General features: G+C 31.6%; 1 protein-coding gene across 1 annotated transcript; it reads left to right on the forward strand.

Moving 5' to 3' along the window:
* The first annotated feature begins 8,228 nt into the window (after nucleotides 1-8,228).
* On the forward strand, nucleotides 8,229-11,874 carry LOC140891873 (probable pectinesterase 53). The gene is made up of 5 exons (XM_073300542.1): nucleotides 8,229-8,821; nucleotides 9,338-9,527; nucleotides 9,632-9,838; nucleotides 10,157-10,392; nucleotides 11,476-11,874. Exons 1-5 carry the CDS (start codon nucleotides 8,418-8,420, stop codon nucleotides 11,621-11,623), a joined length of 1,185 nt encoding a protein of 394 aa, XP_073156643.1. The 5' UTR covers nucleotides 8,229-8,417; the 3' UTR covers nucleotides 11,624-11,874.
* The last annotated feature ends 7,116 nt before the right edge of the window (nucleotides 11,875-18,990 follow it).

Raw genomic sequence — 18,990 nt, forward strand, 5'->3', positions numbered from 1 at the left:
TGAGGCGTAGATTTCCATAGATACTCTTTTGTCTTCATGCATTCATTTGTTGATTATTACATCTAAAAAGTTTGATGGAAAGCCAAATTGTACACCTTTTTTTGTTTTTGTTTTTGTAGTTGTCACTGTTTACACGAAAACCATGTGTAGAGATTCAATAATAATAATTGGAGATTTCTTTGAGAACCAATAATAATAATCAGATCCACTAGTTTCATAATTTTCATCTGCTCCAATCGATGGTTTATGCATGATTTTTTTTATTTTTTTTTTCGGAATGTACCAGATAATAGCATCAAAGCTCCGGTGAACTTCCAACAATAGCTTATTATTGACCAATGTGTTTAAAATCGAACTTGACCAAAACGGTCATGGTCCAGTTCGAAATAAGCTCAAAAATCATTTTTTTTGGTCAAACCTGATCAAGGACAGGTCGGATCGGCCTTGAACCGATAAATCAGTTCGACCGATTCACCTATTTTTTAAAATTTAATAGTTTCTTATATATCTTCCAAAAAAAAAATATTTCTATATTCAAAATTAAAAAAATTTATTTTTGGTTATATATACATGATTACTTGGTTTAATTTTTTTTTAAAAAAAATAGTATTTAAGTTATTTTGATTTTTTTGTTTATAAAATATATAAATAATCATATTTGATGTTTTGATTATATATGTTGTTTAGATTTTAAACTTTGATAAATATATTTTTATTATATATATATAAGCATTTAAAGTTTTTAAAATTTAAAATATATCAACTACTATATTATACTTTATTTTATATAATATATAACAATATTCTGGTCCAACATTTCGGTTAAACCAATTCGGTTGAATCGGTCAGATCGATTGAATCATTTTTTAAGGATTTATCGATTATCGATCTACTTATAAAAACATTTATTGTCTAGTCTGTGATTATTTTCATTTTAAAATCTCTAATTTAACAAACATTTAATTATTTTATGAATCACGTTTATGATACTAGTTTGCAGGGATATAAATGAACCAAACTGCTCGTGATTCAATGAAAGCTTGTTTGAATTTTTTCATGAATCTTGTTAAGACAAACAAATCAAGCTCAACTTTACAATATTCGATCCGTTAGCTTATAAACAAGTTTATTACTAGACTTGTGAGTCAGTTCTTAAATGAAAAATAATAGTTTTAATATTTTATTCATTAATTCTTACATTTTTACTTATGAAAAATATATAAAAATATATTAAATTATTTATTAGAATACCATTACAAGTTTTAATAAGAATATTATACTTTTCTCTAAATATAAAAGTAAGTTTGTAAAGAATTTAAAGAATATTAAATTATAATTTATATTTATTATGCTCGTTTAGCCTCGATAAAAGCTCGTATAAACTCTCAAACCATGAATATATTATTAAATATAGCTGAAACTCGACTCGATTATAAACAAATCAAATCCAAGAATTCAAAATTTGACTCGGCTCAATTACATCCTTGCTAGTTTGTTTTTTGTTTTTTTTGAAGAGAAACGAAACCTTCATTACGAAGACGAAAGTAAGTCCTTGCTAGTTTGTTATTTATCCGACCATGATATATTCATATACATTCACCGGAGAAGAACAAATTAGGGCACATGGGTGAGCCAAAATATTTTTGGGCCCTATGTATGTTTTACTTTAGTGAGATTTAAAAGTTGAAACAAACCATCTAGGCCTTAACTAAACTAAAGAAACCTAGATTGTTTGGGCCAAACCCAAAATGATTAGGCCTATGACAATGGGGTATGTCTCAAGTCCGGGCCTAGCTCTCGGAAGAGAGTGTAAATGCTCGCATGGGGGAAGTTTTGAACCACGATATTCTCATTTTTCTCAGAACAAACTAGCTTTCCTTAAATTATCAATAATTTGGGTGCCATTCCGCCCCGTCACTGGAGAGGAGGGGTCGGGTAACGATTTGGACAACCGGTTTGGATACGGGTCTGGCTGACCCAACAAAAATTATTAGGCAATGTTTGGTAGCTTGGATTAAACAAGAATTGCATTATAATCTCATGTTTGGTACGTTTTCAACTAAAACTAAGATAACGTAGGGCCCACTATTAAATTACTGTGCCATCTGAAAATTGGAAGACTACAATCCACACTACCGAGGTGGTATTAGAAATCTCATGTCTACCGTGTTGAGAATTTATGAGATTTTGACATTTATACCCTTTGTCCTCCATCTTCCCAAAGCATTTAATATTATTTAAATTGTTATTAATTTTTACTTAACATTAAAATAAATATTCACATTAGTATTCCTATTTTAATTATAAATAAAAGTAATTTTTATATTATTATTAAATTTAATTATTTTTATGTTTTAATTAATATTTTTAGTAATTTTTTGTGATTTGGAAATTAAAATTAGTGATATTATAATAAAAATAAAAATTATTAATTTAATAATATTTAAATTTAGAATAGGGCAAATTATAACTTATTTAATAATACTTTAATTAATATTCATCGTATTTTAATAATTATTAGTATACTATTTATTTAACAATAATATTAATATTGTTATCAATCTTTATTTAACGTTAAATTAATATTCAGAATATTATTATTATTTTCCAATAAATTTATATTTATATTATCGTTAAATTTAATGATTTTGTATATTTTAATTAATATTTTTAGTTATTTTTAGTACAAAAATAATAAAAATGTAATAATGAATATAATAATAATAAATAATAAATATAATATAAATAATTTAATAATTAATATAATTAATATTCACTATATTTTAATTAATAATAATTTTTAATATATTAATTAATATTGTAATTGTTACTAATTAAATTTAACATTAAAATTAATATTAAAATTATTTATCAATATTTTAGTTATCAAAATAAATTCATATTTATATTATTATTAAATTTATTATTTATTATTTTCTATTTTTATTAATATTTTAAATTATTTTTTGTGGTTTGAATTTAAAATTAATGAAAATTTAATAATTAATATAATATTTAATTTTTTTTATAATGATAAGGGTAAAAAGATAATTTTTTAGTTTATCATTATCTCAATCTCGATATTAATCATTTCAATCAAACACATCATTATTTAATGTAATCCTATCAAATCCTTTCAATAAGCTCAATGCATGTTATCCATACATTATCATATATATTGAACCAAACGTTGTCTTATATTGTTTCTATTTATGTATGGTTGAACGTTGATGAAAATTTAGAAATTTTATTTTATTTGAAATGATTATGATTGGGAGTTTTGAAATATTTATATTATTTATAATGATTTATCGATGAATTTTGAAAAATTTATATTATTTATAATGATTTATGTATTGTTGAATTGGTGGGCCGCCCGTCGCGTTCCGTCTTACAACTAAAACCTAACCTCTAGTTTTATGAGGCGAGGCGAGCCAGACAGAAAAGTCTTAGCCTATTTTCACAGCTCTAGTAACAACATACCACTTAACCAAATGGCTAGTGGTGAAGAGTAAATTTCTTCTTATTATTAGTGTCAAAATGAACTAACTATGTTGGGTTAGTCCCCAAACCAAATAGACAATTGAGTTGATAATTTTCAAGCCCACCCAAAAGGTGAGTTGAAAGTTGACCCACCCACTAACCGATTTTGACGGGCTTTGATCATATGGAAAATGTCTTTACCATCTCTTGGCAGCATCACGAGTGACTCACAAGTCACAACCCCCTTGACTTATAATTACATTATGACCACTCATTCCGGTTCTCTCTACGATTTCTGAAATAAGAATTCTTACTCCCACGCTTTAGAATTAGGCTCGCACCTGTACGACTGTATAATGAGCTCCTATAACAACTATTTCGTATCCATCTTCGTTTTACGAAATTCATTTTACCCCTCCTTCAAAACGCGACATCCTCGTCGTGACCTGACCTCTCGATCCATCAACACCAAAAATCTAGAGGTGACTCACACGGGTTCAAAAGGTGGTTTAGTTCTATAACTGGAATCACAAAAGGATCCCTTATAAGATTCAAAGAATTACAATAGGTACCTATCTGACGATACGTTCCTATCATATGTACTTATCTAATATCTGACCAACGATATGCTCCCATCTTATAGGAACATGTGTCACTACCATTGGTACCAAAGGAAAGAACACTCCTACCATGAGAGGACACCTTTGCGCCTTGCAAGCTGTCATCTGCAGGAGAAAGGCATAGAAATAAGAGAATAAAACCCCTTATTTCATAGGATTTTATACGTGCAGATAAGATTATATTTGAATTTCATTAAAAGTATAAGATCTAATCTAGTATACACATATTGCCAACCCTGTTTCGGCGCAAACCTTAATCCTAGTTACCCTCTAGCATAAACTAGAGAACGACATAAGTTATTTACTCTATAAGGGGGACACTTAATGGTGACCTGACCCCTCGATCCATCAGCACCGGGAATCTAGAGGTGACTCATACGGGTTCAAGAGGTGACTTCCTTCATGTAGCACTTTCTCGATCCACCAACACCAGGTTCGAAAGAGGTGGCTCTCTTCATGTTGCACTTTCTTGATCCACCAACACCAATGATCTAGAGGTGACTCCCTTCATGTAGCACTTTGTCCCGCATGCAATCTTTCAAAATTCATACTTAATTTTTTTATTTGATGTAGCTAAATGCACAATACATATGTACTCCAAGTTAGGGGTGCACGAGAGTTCGTCAGCGGCTTGTTCAAAACTCGACTCGAGCTTAATTGACTGAGATCAAATCCTCACTGGATTCGAGTTCGAATTTTAATTGTTTATGTCAAGTAATACACGATATATGCGAGTAATTATTATATATTAATTTTCTTAGAAGATATGCAATTTAAGGGTAATTTATCAATACAAATATAAAATTCAAATCATAAAATTGTGAACATTTTTGAGCATTTTAAGCACGAGCTCAAATAAATCGATATCTTCACTAGTTGAGATCGAAATCGTGACTAAAACTCGATGGAGTTCCAACTGAAAAAATCTAAATCGGGTCGATACTCAAGCTTGATACAGTGCATCCGACCCTACTCCAAATTAAGAACCACTCCATTATCATCACATGACATAATCCCAAACATATAAACAAATTATGTACGTATATACCGAAAGCTGCCAATTTATTATTCTAAAACTTTTGTTCTTCTAATTACATCACAACTTACGGCGGCTTGAACCAATAGTGGATGCTGAGGCACTCACTCCCATGGAGAATAAAGAACTCTTCTTTCATTGTAGCTAATTTAAGCTCAAATAGAGATTGAACTAATTCCTTTTAATTGTTACACTCTATGTGAAATATACACAAACTCAAATGAGTGAGACAGATGGAACATAAATGATTTGCTTTGTGTCCTTATTGCTTGCTTAAGTATATATAGGGTAGTATTCGACTCTCAGTCAAATCTGAACATGTAATCTATAATTGATTTAGACACATTCGAATTTTAACCATTTATGTTTGAAAAGGGTATAATATGGAATCACTAATTGTTAATCTACTTATACTTTTCTAAAAAGGTTGTCCCCGAAGGGGACCCCATTCCACATAAGTCAGAGACCCATTGGCTCATGCGGAGGGTAAATCGAGGGATGTGCACGAGCGACAGGGATCTGAAGGAGGGAGCACATGACCCAATTCCCAAAGCATACCTCCCACAATATTTCAGCAGGGAATATGCTCCACACGAGGATCGAACCCGCAAAGCTGGGGAATTTCTTTCCACGTCACATCAGGCCTTACCAACTCGCCTATGCCCCTGTGGGCTTAATCTACTTATACTTTTTCATCTATGGGGATGGACGTGCTTTCTATCAACAATCGATATATGTTGATGATGTAAACACATATTCATGTTTTAAACCATGGATGATACTGCCAAATTTGATCAAATTTATAATTATGTGACACATACAATATTTATGTAGTGTTTGGAGAGTTTTTAGGAAGCACTTTTCAACTTTTCCTTAACAAAAATTCATAAAATTTCAAAATTTTGTGAAAAATTTGAGAAGTGTTTTTTAAAAACTCTTCCAAACACTATCAAAATATAAAAAAATCAAAACAGAGAATACGCATCTGATTTGTACATGCATGTTTTTCGAATTGTCCCATATATATGACCATATCTAGACTGGCATGGTCTTACGAAGACAAATAATAAATCATTTGAACTTGGCTAATTGCTATTTTCTATGATTTTGCAAGATCCCATGGAGATGGTTCTTTATGAAACTTTTGTGGGGGTTTTATGGAGTGTTTTTGAGAGCTTTTACTTATTTAAAAGTGATTTTAGTAGAGATTATTTTGAAGTTGGTGAGAAGATAAAGTAGGGAGTGTTTGAAAATAGAAGTTGAAAGCTAATACAAGCTAAAATTTAGTGTTTGGAGTGCTTGCAAGCTTAATTTTTTAACTAAATGACAACCATATCCTTATTTGATTATTTAATTTTTTATACTCACACTATAAAAAATGAGTTTTTATATTATTTTACATTATGAATTTTGTATCAAAAATATTTTATTTTTTATAAGATGAATATATACTTGAAAAAATATATAAGATTAATAAAAATAAAAATATTAAAAATGAAAAATGAAAAAAAATTGTATAAATATACAAGATATGTAAAAAATGTATGAAAATGCAATATATATATTTAAATAAATGTTTGTAATAATAATAATGTAAAATTTTAAAAAAATATTTTTTTGAAAAAATTCTTGTAATAATAATGTAAATTTTTTTTAAAAAAAAAAACTGTTTGTAATAATATTGTAAAAAAACAATAAAAAGATATGTAATATGACAGGTTTATTACTGATATATATGTCAACTTGTACTTTTGTACATTAAACAAAAAAGCAAAAGCTAAAAAAAAATCAAATTTTAGCTTCTTGCATGTTTTTGGGTAAAAGTTGTAGAAGCTAAAGCAGAATTCAGCATTTACAAACAGTCAAAAGCACTTCTATACAGCTAGAAGCTAAGAAGCACTTTGTAGAAGCTCTACCAAACACTCCCTTAATGTGTTTGTGCTGAAGGTGCTAATATTTGTTATCTATCACCAGTGATCAGCACACACGACGCGTGTTATATTATTTTGGGTCTTTTTTCAAACTTAATGTAATGGTTTTCGAGATATGTTAATGAGGATATGAGAGAATAATATTTTTCCTCTTCTTTAGGGTGGTTAGTAGTTCCATTTTTTGTTTTTTTATATTTGTATTAGTAATTTAGTTAAAATAGGGAGGCTAACTAGAAATGTACATTTAGATCGGTGATGCATTGATTGATTAAAGTCGATTAGTTTTCATGACTCAAATTTAATTTACAAGTATAGATTAGTTAGTTCCTATATATTTTAACATTTTTAATTTCTAAACATATTAAATCTAACATTTATTATACCTATATTTTCAAAAAATAACAAATTAGTCCTTTTCCTACGACATCATGATTCAAATCTACGTCAAATATGTTTTAGTTCACCAATAAACACAAGCTCCTTACATATCTTCATTTTTTTTTTAAATAACCATATCTTCACTTTTTGAGTCTCTTCTGATTTGTTTATATTCTCAAGTTCACAAAATGAACTAATTTTTTTTTTTGGGAAAATAAAACTTTTGGTCCAATAATTAGTATGTTTTTTTAAAGAGAATTTTTTTTTTATTGTTTGTCCCATTGTAGTCAATTTACGATTTTAGTCTATTAATTATATTTGTTCTATTTTAATCATTTCTTATGACGTCGAAAAATGCTGATGTGATTACTGATGTTATGCTCGATTAAAAAATTAAAAAATTTGAGAAGAGAATAAGAGTGAGTGGCAAGACTTAATTGACTCACACCAGAACCAAAAACTTAAAAACCCACAATTACAAGACCAAAAAAATAAAATAAATTTTTTTTAATAACCTCCAAGTGCGAGTATACTCACCCCCGCACACAAACACCACACACAGTCACGGGTGATACTGAAACCCACAACAACAAAAGGCAAAATATACGACACCAAACCCTTTTCATACGCCAAATAAAAGCTCTCAAAAGTGCACTCGTGCGAAGCCCCCGCCCCACTTCCATTTACGTACTTTTGCACCACCCGTGACCCCTCTATCCCACCTCACAATATATATAATCCCTTAGCTTAATTTGATCTCCAATAAAATTCAATAAAACCAATTTCATCTCAGCCATCTTTTTCTTCTATAAATATAATCTAATATATACCGACCAATTCAATAAATATATACGGATAACCAATCTTTAGTTAGTGTACCACAATCTCATATATATAAGCCCTCCCCCAATCCACTTGAAGCAACAACGTAACTTCTCCAAATTGATCAAAACCACCATTAAAATAAAAATGTTGAATTTCAAGCAAATCTCGTATTTCACTTTCCTCGTTCTACTTCTAAATGCAAGCCACACGCTTTGCCACTTGAAGCAGCCGTTCCCCGCGAAGAAGAAGAGCGATGATCATCACGCGAAAGTGAACGAGACGACGTCGCAAACGAAGAAAAGCAATGCGCAAGTGGAGGTGCAAGCGCAACACACGGAGCAACAATTCATGAAATGGGTGAGCTTTGTTGGGAAGCTGAAGCACACCACTTTCAAGGCTGCCAAGAATAGGGTGAACCCTTCGTACACTCTCACCGTCGATAAGAACGCGGCGCTCGGGGACTTTACTTGCATCCAAGACGCCATCGACTCGTTGCCCATCATCAATCTTGTTCGGGTTGTCATCAAGGTTCATGCAGGAGTTTACACGTGAGTATATATCCTCATTTGTCTATGTTATTAATCTCGCCTTCCTTCTTGTTCATGTGTGTTCCATTTTCATCAATTACGGTAATATATACATGGAAAAATTATGTTTTTGTTTGTATGTTTGTTGTTTGCGATTTTGATCATATGTATTAATGTTAAATTTTAATTTTAGAAGATTATATTTGTTTTTGTTTTTTTTTTTACAATTTTAGTTATGCGTATCACATCAAGGCCACAAACAAAACCCAAAATACCGCACCCTTTGTTTTTGACATCACACACCACAATCCACATGCACTATTAGTTGATGTGGTCAAATTTATATATATATATTTTTTGTCTTTTTACACGTGCATATTTAATTTCTTTGTATTTTTTTTTGAACGGGGACAGAGGATGGGGAAAACAGTGTGTCAAATTTGTTTGATTTTGTCTTTAAAGTCACCTCAATTAAAAAAATAGAAAACAAATTAATTGCAAGAGAGAGATTAATTTGATGGAGTACTACTGGTGCAGGGAGAAGGTATCAATACCAGCGACCAAATCATTTATAAGCATAGAAGGAGCCGGAGCCGACAAAACAATCATCCAATGGGGCGATACTGCCCAGACTATTGGCCCCCTCGGCAAGCCTCTCGGTACATTTGGTTCCGCTACTTTTGCTGTCAATTCTCCATACTTCATCGCCAAAAATATTACAGTCAAGGTAATTATCTAAATCCTATATATTTTAAATTATGATTACTATATATTATTATCATTAATTCTAAGACTGAAATTTGATTACACGAATAATAATGATTATTGCAGAATACGGCACCGGTTCCCCCGCCGGGTGCGGTGGGGAAGCAAGCAGTGGCGTTCAGAATATCCGCGGACACTGCTTCGTTACTTGGTTGCAAGTTCTTGGGTGCACAGGACACACTATATGATCATTTAGGAAGGCATTATTACAAAGATTGTTATATCGAAGGCTCCGTCGACTTCATCTTTGGGAATGGCCTCTCCATGTTCGAGGTAAAATTAATTCATTACCTAAAATCAAATAATTTTGTCACGTTCACGTGACATATACATATATAATTGAATTATTGATTGAACCATGTATATAGGTGGTCATGATTTGCGAGTTGCGACTATATATATTCGTACATTATCCCATTAGTCACATTTTAACTTAATTCATTATGTACCATGTGTCAAAACCAGAAATTTGAAATCAAGAAGCTAGTCGACACGAGTAAAAATATTCCTAATAATATTTGTATATGATGCATATGTATATGGTTGAAGAATAACAAAATTAATAATGTTGGTTACGTACGTACGGTGCAGAACTGTGCGGTGCATGCAATAGCAGGGGCGATAGGGGCAGTGACAGCACAAGCAAGAAAGAGCATATTAGACGACAGTGGGTTTTCGTTCGTGAACTGTAAAGTGACTGGATCAGGCGCACTGTACCTGGGCAGAGCATGGGGAGCATTCTCTAGGGTGGTCTTCGCCTACACTTATATGGACAATATTATCCTTCAAAAAGGATGGTATAATTGGGGAGATCCCTCCAGAGAAATGTAAGTTTTTTGTTTATATTTCCCTTCAATGAAATTATACGTACAAATTAATATATAGGCACCCTTTTGTCTAATTTGACCAAGATCATATCTTGTGATGCTATCTCACGGTTCAGCAAACATCCGGTTGTTTGATTTTCGATCGAAATTCGGTTGTCAAAGATTTGAAAAATCGAATGAGACGATTTTTGTTATGGAACCATTAACTTGTTCATTTTTTTGCTTTGGTCCATTAACTTTTTAAATTTTGGTTTTGATACACTAACTTTTAGTTTTTGGGTATTTTGATCCAACTGCTGACGTGACACCGAAAAATGCTGACGTGACACCATAATGATGATGTGTCTAGCTGCTACGTAAGCAATTAGATCAAAATCATTGAAAAATAAAAGTTAGTGTACCAAAATCAAACTTTGAAAAGTTAATGAACCAAAATAAAAAAGTGGACAAGTTATTCGATAAAAAAAAACATTTCCTCTTTTTTTTTAAAATAACAATCTGAGTAATGTAATTCTTTGATATGTTATATGAAAATGATATGATTTTATTTTATTTTGTTGAAAACAGAAATAAAATTGAATGGTGTTTGTTATCTACTCATCTCCACCCGTGAAAGTGAAAGGATATGATTCTCGAATCTTGATCTATCATTTGTCACTATGTCCATAGTTTCTTTAATTTGGAACTAAATCTTACAAAGTTGGTTACAATTAATTAATATGGGTTCATACTATTTTTTCAGTGGATTCCACAAATATTGATAAACCATCACTCATATATCATTGGAGTAATACCTGTAAAGGTTGGATGAAATTATCCTTAATAAACCCCTCAAATTCTTGTCCATATCTTTTCTCGGAGCGAAAATCTTCTATAACAAATTGGTGCAGTAACAATGCCTGTTACACCAATTAGTTTTTGGCATGTGTCCCTTTCTTCATCACATCAATGTTCAATTTTTGTCTCTCCACAAACACAACAAGAATTGATTGATGTAACACATAAATTGCGTTCTTGAGACAGTTGTTTTAATTTGTATAATAATGATTATAAAATTCATAACATATGAGTGGGTGGTTGCAGGACTGTGTTCTATGGGCAATACAAGTGCACGGGAGCAGGGGCAAACCATGCAGGAAGAGTGCCTTGGTCCAGAGAGCTCACCGACGAAGAAGCCAAGCCTTTTATTTCTCTTACATTCATCGATGGATCCGAATGGGTCAACATATGATCCATGCATCATGCTGATGTTAATAATTAATATACATGCATGGTTAATTGTGCTTCAAATTATAATTAGATCAGGAATATTTCTTAGATTTATTTTAGGTTAGAAGATTAAGGTTGTTAGTTCAGATCGGAGATCATGTCCTTTGACATGAGTAGGTAGTTTTCATCTTGTAATAATATGTACAAATAATGACTCCATTTTTGTCAAATACTATCTGGATAAAAAGGGGTGGAATCTGATTGTATTTTCCTTCAATTGGTATCGGAACTTCTCTGTATTCAAGAGAGTGTTTAATTATCGCGTCGTTTTAACCTCGTCAATTCGAAGTTTAACCTTGATTTATGTTTAATTCTTCTTATTTATCATTTTTCCAAGAAATAATTTAAATAAATCATACGATTCAATATGGGCTTTCAGCATGGATCAGCTTTTGCTTTACCATTCTATATATATATATATTTTATGACGTGAGAATTATGGTGCCTCCGAAGATCTGTAATCCTTATGGTGCCTAATACGTGGGCGCAAAAAGTCTCAACAGTCCAAAACATTTGGGGCCCAACGAATACAGGAAACAAATAAATGGTATGTTGATAGCCCACAGACTCTATTGCTGCTTTCAAATCAGCCCAAAAATAGGTGGATCTATGTTTATTTATTTAAATTTTCAGACTCACTTTAAAAAAAAAAATCAACAATCCTAAACTTGAGTAATTTTATTCAAGATTTTGAATCGTGGTGTGTTACTAGCTAGTCCCATCTCCACCGGCGATTTTGTAGCGTAAATTAAATGATGAATTAATTTGGATCCATCTGACTTGTTAGCATGATTTTGTTAACTTCAAATTCACTATCAAACTAATCACTTGTATTAGTAATCATGATAGATTTCAAAATCTTGAAATACAACGTTCACATTCTTCCCAAAATCAGATCTCTCTGGCAGTATAAAATCCACTTACTTTGTGGAATTTATAAATTTTGGATATATATCAAATTATATAATGGATAAATTCCTCAACAAATCTTTATATATATATATATATATAATATATATATATATATAATATATATACCATACATAAATGAATAGCACATGGTGACTGCATCAGCCCTACAAATACTGAAGAATTTTATTAATGTCCAACCACCTATGGTCCTTACCTTCTTAGCTTGATCATGTAGCTCTTTATAAGATGGTATTCAACGAGGTGAGCTATCCGTATATATACGTATAAAAATAATTCGATACATAAAATATTAAAATTCCCCTGGATCGAACCGTTTTAAAAATAATATCGATAACATGTTTAAACTATATATAGTTTAACCTACTCTTTTTTTTCTTTTTAGAGAAAAAGAGACATTTTGAAATCATGATTGGATATGCATAATATCTTTGAAAAATTGACTTGCATGAGTTGCAATGTGGATAAGAGCTAGGTGGTATCATTGGGTCATGACCGATAATATATCACGTGCTTAAATTATAGGGTGAGTTATATTATCTTTAATGTGGAGCTGTTCACAATAAAAATTTGTAAAGGAAAAAGGAAAATATATAGACATACTCATCTTAGGCCATCATGCATGTTTCCAACGCTCACATGCATGCACTATTGACCAATTCTTGCTTACACCACATTCTCTACAGTTGTCACCTTATATTAATATAACATTCCATACTATACACATATACATATCTTTTCGTTTTGTAACGTCCATTTTTTTTATTTTTAATCATGTTATGAGTCAATTCACGATCTTAATTAGTCCACTAACTGATTAATAAAATGTTACCATAAGAATAGTATCTTCGCACTACATTAACTATCAAGTTTTAATATGCTTATGTTAGGTCCATTATATATGGATATACACGTCCAAATCATTTTTTGATAGTTGGATCATGCATTAGAGTAAGAGTAATACTCTTATACAGTTTCTCTCAAAAAAAAATTACTCTTATACAGTTATACTAGCATGAACTTAACGTCATTAATTTGTATATTTTTCCCCCCTTAGATTTGTCTTTTTTTCATTGGAAGAACTTAATTAATGACATAACATCAAAAAATAATGACGTGTCATGACATGATTGTGTTTGATGACATGTAGTCAACATGATTTCAGTCAAAAATGACTAAAAAATGAAAAAAAAATTACAAATGAATGAAATAAAATTGTAATTTGACGAACAACAAGATAAAAAATGAAAAACGTACACGTTACACGATCAAAAATGTGATTTCCTTTACATACGTGGATATTTCATCCTTTTTATGGTAGGAATTGTTCCCATTTCTTCAGTTTCACAACCCTCCAACAAGGCCATCATCATCATCCAACCCACGCCAATCATGCCTGTCTACATCTTAAAATATGACCTAATCACTGTATCTACAACTAGCTAGCTAGCTAGCTACTCTGTATATATACATATATATATGTATATGTAATAACCAATAACCCTAAATATAGGCTTTGTCCACTTTACTTCCAACAAGCTCATGGGGACTCCAACTTGATTCTGAATATTCTTTTTGGGCATCAAAAGAAAGAAAGAAAGAAAGGGGGTTTCTAGATATATATATACATATTAAAAACTATTGGGGTTTCTTAATTTATTTCACCAAATATCATGACATGTTTCCCAAAGTGGAGCTGCTGGATTTTATTTCCATCTTCCCTCGAAATAATGTCTGCATGTGTTGTCTGTGGAGTAATTCCACTGCAGGCTTCTTGCTAATAAATGTTCATAATTCACTATATATATAATTAATTCTCGTCATGTTCTACTCTGAGAAGCTGTACATGTGTGGACCTGCCAATTAAAGAATCAAGTCCGACTTTGAGAAAATTGGAGCAGAAATATGCATGGGGTAAATATAATTTTTATGTTTTACCTTGTTAAAAACACATAAATATATATATATGCGACAAATATATTGTCATATGATTAGGTTCCATGCATTTTTAAAACCATTTTAAAAATACTTAAGATACCGTTTGATTTGAATGATAGGATAAATAATACGTAATGTAATGTAATAATAAATAAATAAATAATGATAGTTAATATAGTATTTTATTTGATTGATAGATTAATATAGTTTATTTGATTTGATTGTTTAAATTTTATATAAAAATGATAAATTATTATTTGACCCTTTTAACAATAAATAAAATATGAATAATATATTTAAATGAGGTAATATAGTAATTTAAATTCAATGATTTGACTGATGTAAGATAAATAATTAATGATTTGATTGATGTAAAATAAATAATTAATAGATGGATAAATAATATGACGAGAAGAACGCGAGATTAGATAAGATAAGTTATACAAAAATTAATAATATAAGCTACCAAACGGAGCTTAATAACAGAGTTACATTACTCTTGGCGTCTCTTAATCGTGTATATCCATTTAGTGTAAAAAATTAGACATTAATTATTTTTGCATCTTTGTTTCATCCGATATTTGACTCGAATTTAAAAAATATATAGAATTATATATATATATATATATATCTTTTAGTTATCCACATATATCTATTTCAATTTATTATTCACATATTATATATCCAATTTATTATGGTGCCGTAGCCTTATACCAAAATGACAAATGTAAGTCATGACAATATATATTTCTAACAGGGATAGATACTCGCGACATTTGTATTGGACTTAGCTGAATGAAGATATATATATATATAAAAGTTTCTTTCAAGTGCCCACCTATCATGTCCATTACTATGCTCATCAATGATGTGACACTATTTTATTAGATGTGATAAAGATGTGGTCCAATAGAATAGTGTCACATCATTGGTGGGCATGGTAATGGGCAAGATAGGTGGGCACTTGAAACAAACTCTATATATATATATATATATATATATATATATATATATGACAAAAATTTCTATGAGACGGTCTCAAGGGTTATATTTATGAGACGAATCTTTTATATGAGTTATTCATTAAAAATTATTGCAATTTATGTCAAAAGTATTACTTATTATTATAAATATGGATAGAATTGACCCGTCTCACGGATGAGACCGTCTCACAAGAGTGTTACTATATATATATATATATATATATATATATATATATATATATATAGTACTATTAATATTGCACGTCACTAGCTAGGGGTTTCATATCCTTATTTGTATTTTACATGGGAGTTTTTTTTTAAAAAAAATTGAATTTATATTTTAAAACACAAATTTTGACTTTCACATATATTCTTATTTATATCATTAGAATTTACACGAGTAATTGATAAAATTTAAATAGTTTTCATCCATAAAGATACCGTTTGGTATCATGGATGAGATGCACGATAGATGAATAAAACATGATAAAATATGGATAAACAAGACATAGTTATGAATAATATGTTATTTTGCATGTTTTTTATTTGTAGGATTATATTGTGTTTATCAGTTTATTAGCTTAATTATCATTGTCAATTTCAGCAAACAGATGCGTGTTGAAATGATGCATGCTTTCAGCTGCTTCAGAAGGTTGCCGTTTTCGACCATCGCCTAGGCTAGGTAAGTTACTGGTTTACTTTGCCAATTAATGATTTGAAGTCGTGGATGCATTTCTGGACATATCATGATCTATTGTTGTAAATTTGTACTTAACAATTAGTTGGTTTCATAATTTGTATTGATAATTTTATTTCCTTTTTGTTTTTCCATTGAAAAATACATATCAGGAGTTTATGGGTTCGTTTTGGGGCTGATAATGTTTGATATGCATCCACTGTGTTGTCATTTATAAATTTATGGTTATTTCATTCCACCTAATGCCTTTGCTTGAACCTGAATATATTCGAAGCATCTCAAAGGAATCTTCCTCAATTTCATTTGGTGGAAACTAAATGCACTCGTTTACTCGTTATCTGTGGCTTTCTTTAATGTTTTAATTGTAGATTCATTATAGTGACCCTGAATGGTATCACCTACTAACTGACAACTAATAGCATGCATTAAACTTAATACAGCAAAATAACTTAACAGAGTAAAACGTGCGGAAACATAACCATAATTTACATATCAGCTTAGTAATAAAATCCAGGCTTAAATCTGTAGTGATACAACCATATCGAAATTCTTAAAAGTAAACATTATACAAATATATCGAATCCTGCTGCATAAAAAAAAAAAAAAAAAAAACTCCTCAAGGCTCCTGCTCCCTAGTCCTGCCTTGAACTACCAGCTCCGTCCATCCTGCGACCTGCCCCAGGGAATAGGGTGTCCAAGATAACAATTAGGATGTGAGCGCTAACGCCCAGTACATAGACATGAGTAAACATATGTATATAATGCATGCAACATGATGACTGGTAAAGGGTCATCCGAAAGTCATGCTCAGTACCGGAGCCACATGAGTGCTGCCACCGCACGGATCAACCTCTGGGTGCAACCACACTCGTCTAGTACACCAGAGTAGACAGACATAAATGCCCCCACCGTCGCGGTACTCTCAGTGACAGACTATCGAGTATAGAGCTGAGCGGCTCTATAATCAGGTATAACAAGGTATAGGCTCAACGTGTATATGCACATGACATATGAGTATAGAAAACGGTAAATCATACATCATGCCATATAATAAGGCCAAATAAATGCAACATATAAACATGTATACTCGCTGGCAATCTCAGTCAATGTGTACGTACCTCTAGGCTAGTTCAAGTATAATAGGATCTAGGTTCCAAGCCTATATTCAAAAGTTCACCGTATCACTACATAAATTCTATAAGCCTTAACTAAGCTAATAAGTACTCCCAAAACTTAAATAGATTCCCGGACCATACCTTCGTCCGTAGATAGCCCTTTGGAGTCGCTAGTCCCGGATGACTATAACCACACCTTGGTTATTCCAGAACCTCTATTAAAATCGATAGGGCCCTCAAGTGTATAACTCACACTATATAACTGAAGAAGGAACCTCAGGAATTCGTAATTCAAATGAAATCCAACAAGCCCTATTTATAGGCAAAATTCCCGGCCAGGATCGGAACCACCGATCTCGGGATCGGAGCTTCCGATCCAGCTCACGCCTTGCATGCATGACACGTCGGGATCGGAACATCCGATCTGACGATCGGAGCTTCCGATCTCGCCTCCGATCAACACTTGTCAAAACTCGTGGCTGAGTCATCGGGTAAAGCTGGCAACCGGAGATCGGAACGTCCGTTCCAGGATCGGAGCTTCTGATCGAGCAAATACTAACACTGAAAATCAACTTAAATATATCTAACAATTAAGCTCGAATAAATCTCAAGTGCACGATTCAAATAATAATATAGTGTACTGAGTACGAGTATCGTTCTCAGGGACTACTGAAACTAATTTGTCTTTTCAATTTCTCACTACACAAAGTATCGAAAAGTTGAATTGTGATTTATCTAACATCTAAAATTAAAACTCAATGTAAATAAACTTAAATTTCTTGCAACCAAACAAACAAATCACACGTTGATAAATAACAATTCAAAAGGATTTTTGTTGGAATTTCCGGTTCACCTTTCCCCTAATTGAACTGGACGATTGGAACTCAATTTATCTTTATAAATTTGACAGAAGTTCCTGTAACATTGACACTCTCTCTCGAGGTTATGCCAAACTAATCAAATCAATGAAGTAATTAAATCTCTTTAATTATTTATCATGATCGATTGCTTTGCGTTCTATGAATTTTACAACTTTCAACCTGGTGGTCTATGTCTATCAACATGTACTAAATACCATATCTCTATGCATATTTTAAGTCCACGGATTCTATCATTCGTCCTAATTAAGAATCTATCTCTCGATAGCAATTCACAATTTACGAATCTATGTTAAGGGTAGCTAATCATCAATATAGAAAGAAAAACATGATAAACTCAATTATAAACATAAATCAAATCTCAATACGTCCAATGATTCAATCACACTAAAGTGTTTCGGGGTTAGGATCCCCTCGATTCCAACAAAATAAAAACTTAGCTACTGAAATTCATTACAAAAATTCAATCTCCAAAAGGGTTTAATCATAACAATTCAGAAAAGGAAGAAAAGAAAAACTCCCAACGGAGAAGAGAATTCTTCAAGCGTTCAGCCGCCGGTAGCCCTTTGATGTGCGTCCAAAGTCCCTCCTCAAAACTAATAAAATAATTGTATTTATAGTACCACACAATCTTTCACGGAATAAACTCTAAAAAATAAATAAAAACTTAAATCTGCGCGTCGCGCTCGAGCGGTAGAAAATTACCGCGCGGGCGCCTCAAAACTCTGCCCCCTACTGTTTCCAAGAATCGTGACCGCGCCCGCGCGGTAGAAAATGACCGCCCGCGT

This window comes from Henckelia pumila, chromosome 3 (assembly GCF_033568475.1).
Source record: "Henckelia pumila isolate YLH828 chromosome 3, ASM3356847v2, whole genome shotgun sequence".
Taxonomy (NCBI): domain Eukaryota; kingdom Viridiplantae; phylum Streptophyta; class Magnoliopsida; order Lamiales; family Gesneriaceae; genus Henckelia; species Henckelia pumila.

Excerpts from the sequence above, each read along its gene's own strand:
- LOC140891873 (XM_073300542.1), top strand. The coding sequence starts at position 8,418 with ATGTTGAATTTCAAGCAAATCTCGTATTTCACTTTCCTCGTTCTACTT. Across the intron at positions 9,528-9,631 it reads CCAAAAATATTACAGTCAAG|AATACGGCACCGGTTCCCCC; the intron begins GTAATTATCTAA and ends TGATTATTGCAG. Across the intron at positions 10,393-11,475 it reads GGAGATCCCTCCAGAGAAAT|GACTGTGTTCTATGGGCAAT; the intron begins GTAAGTTTTTTG and ends GGGTGGTTGCAG.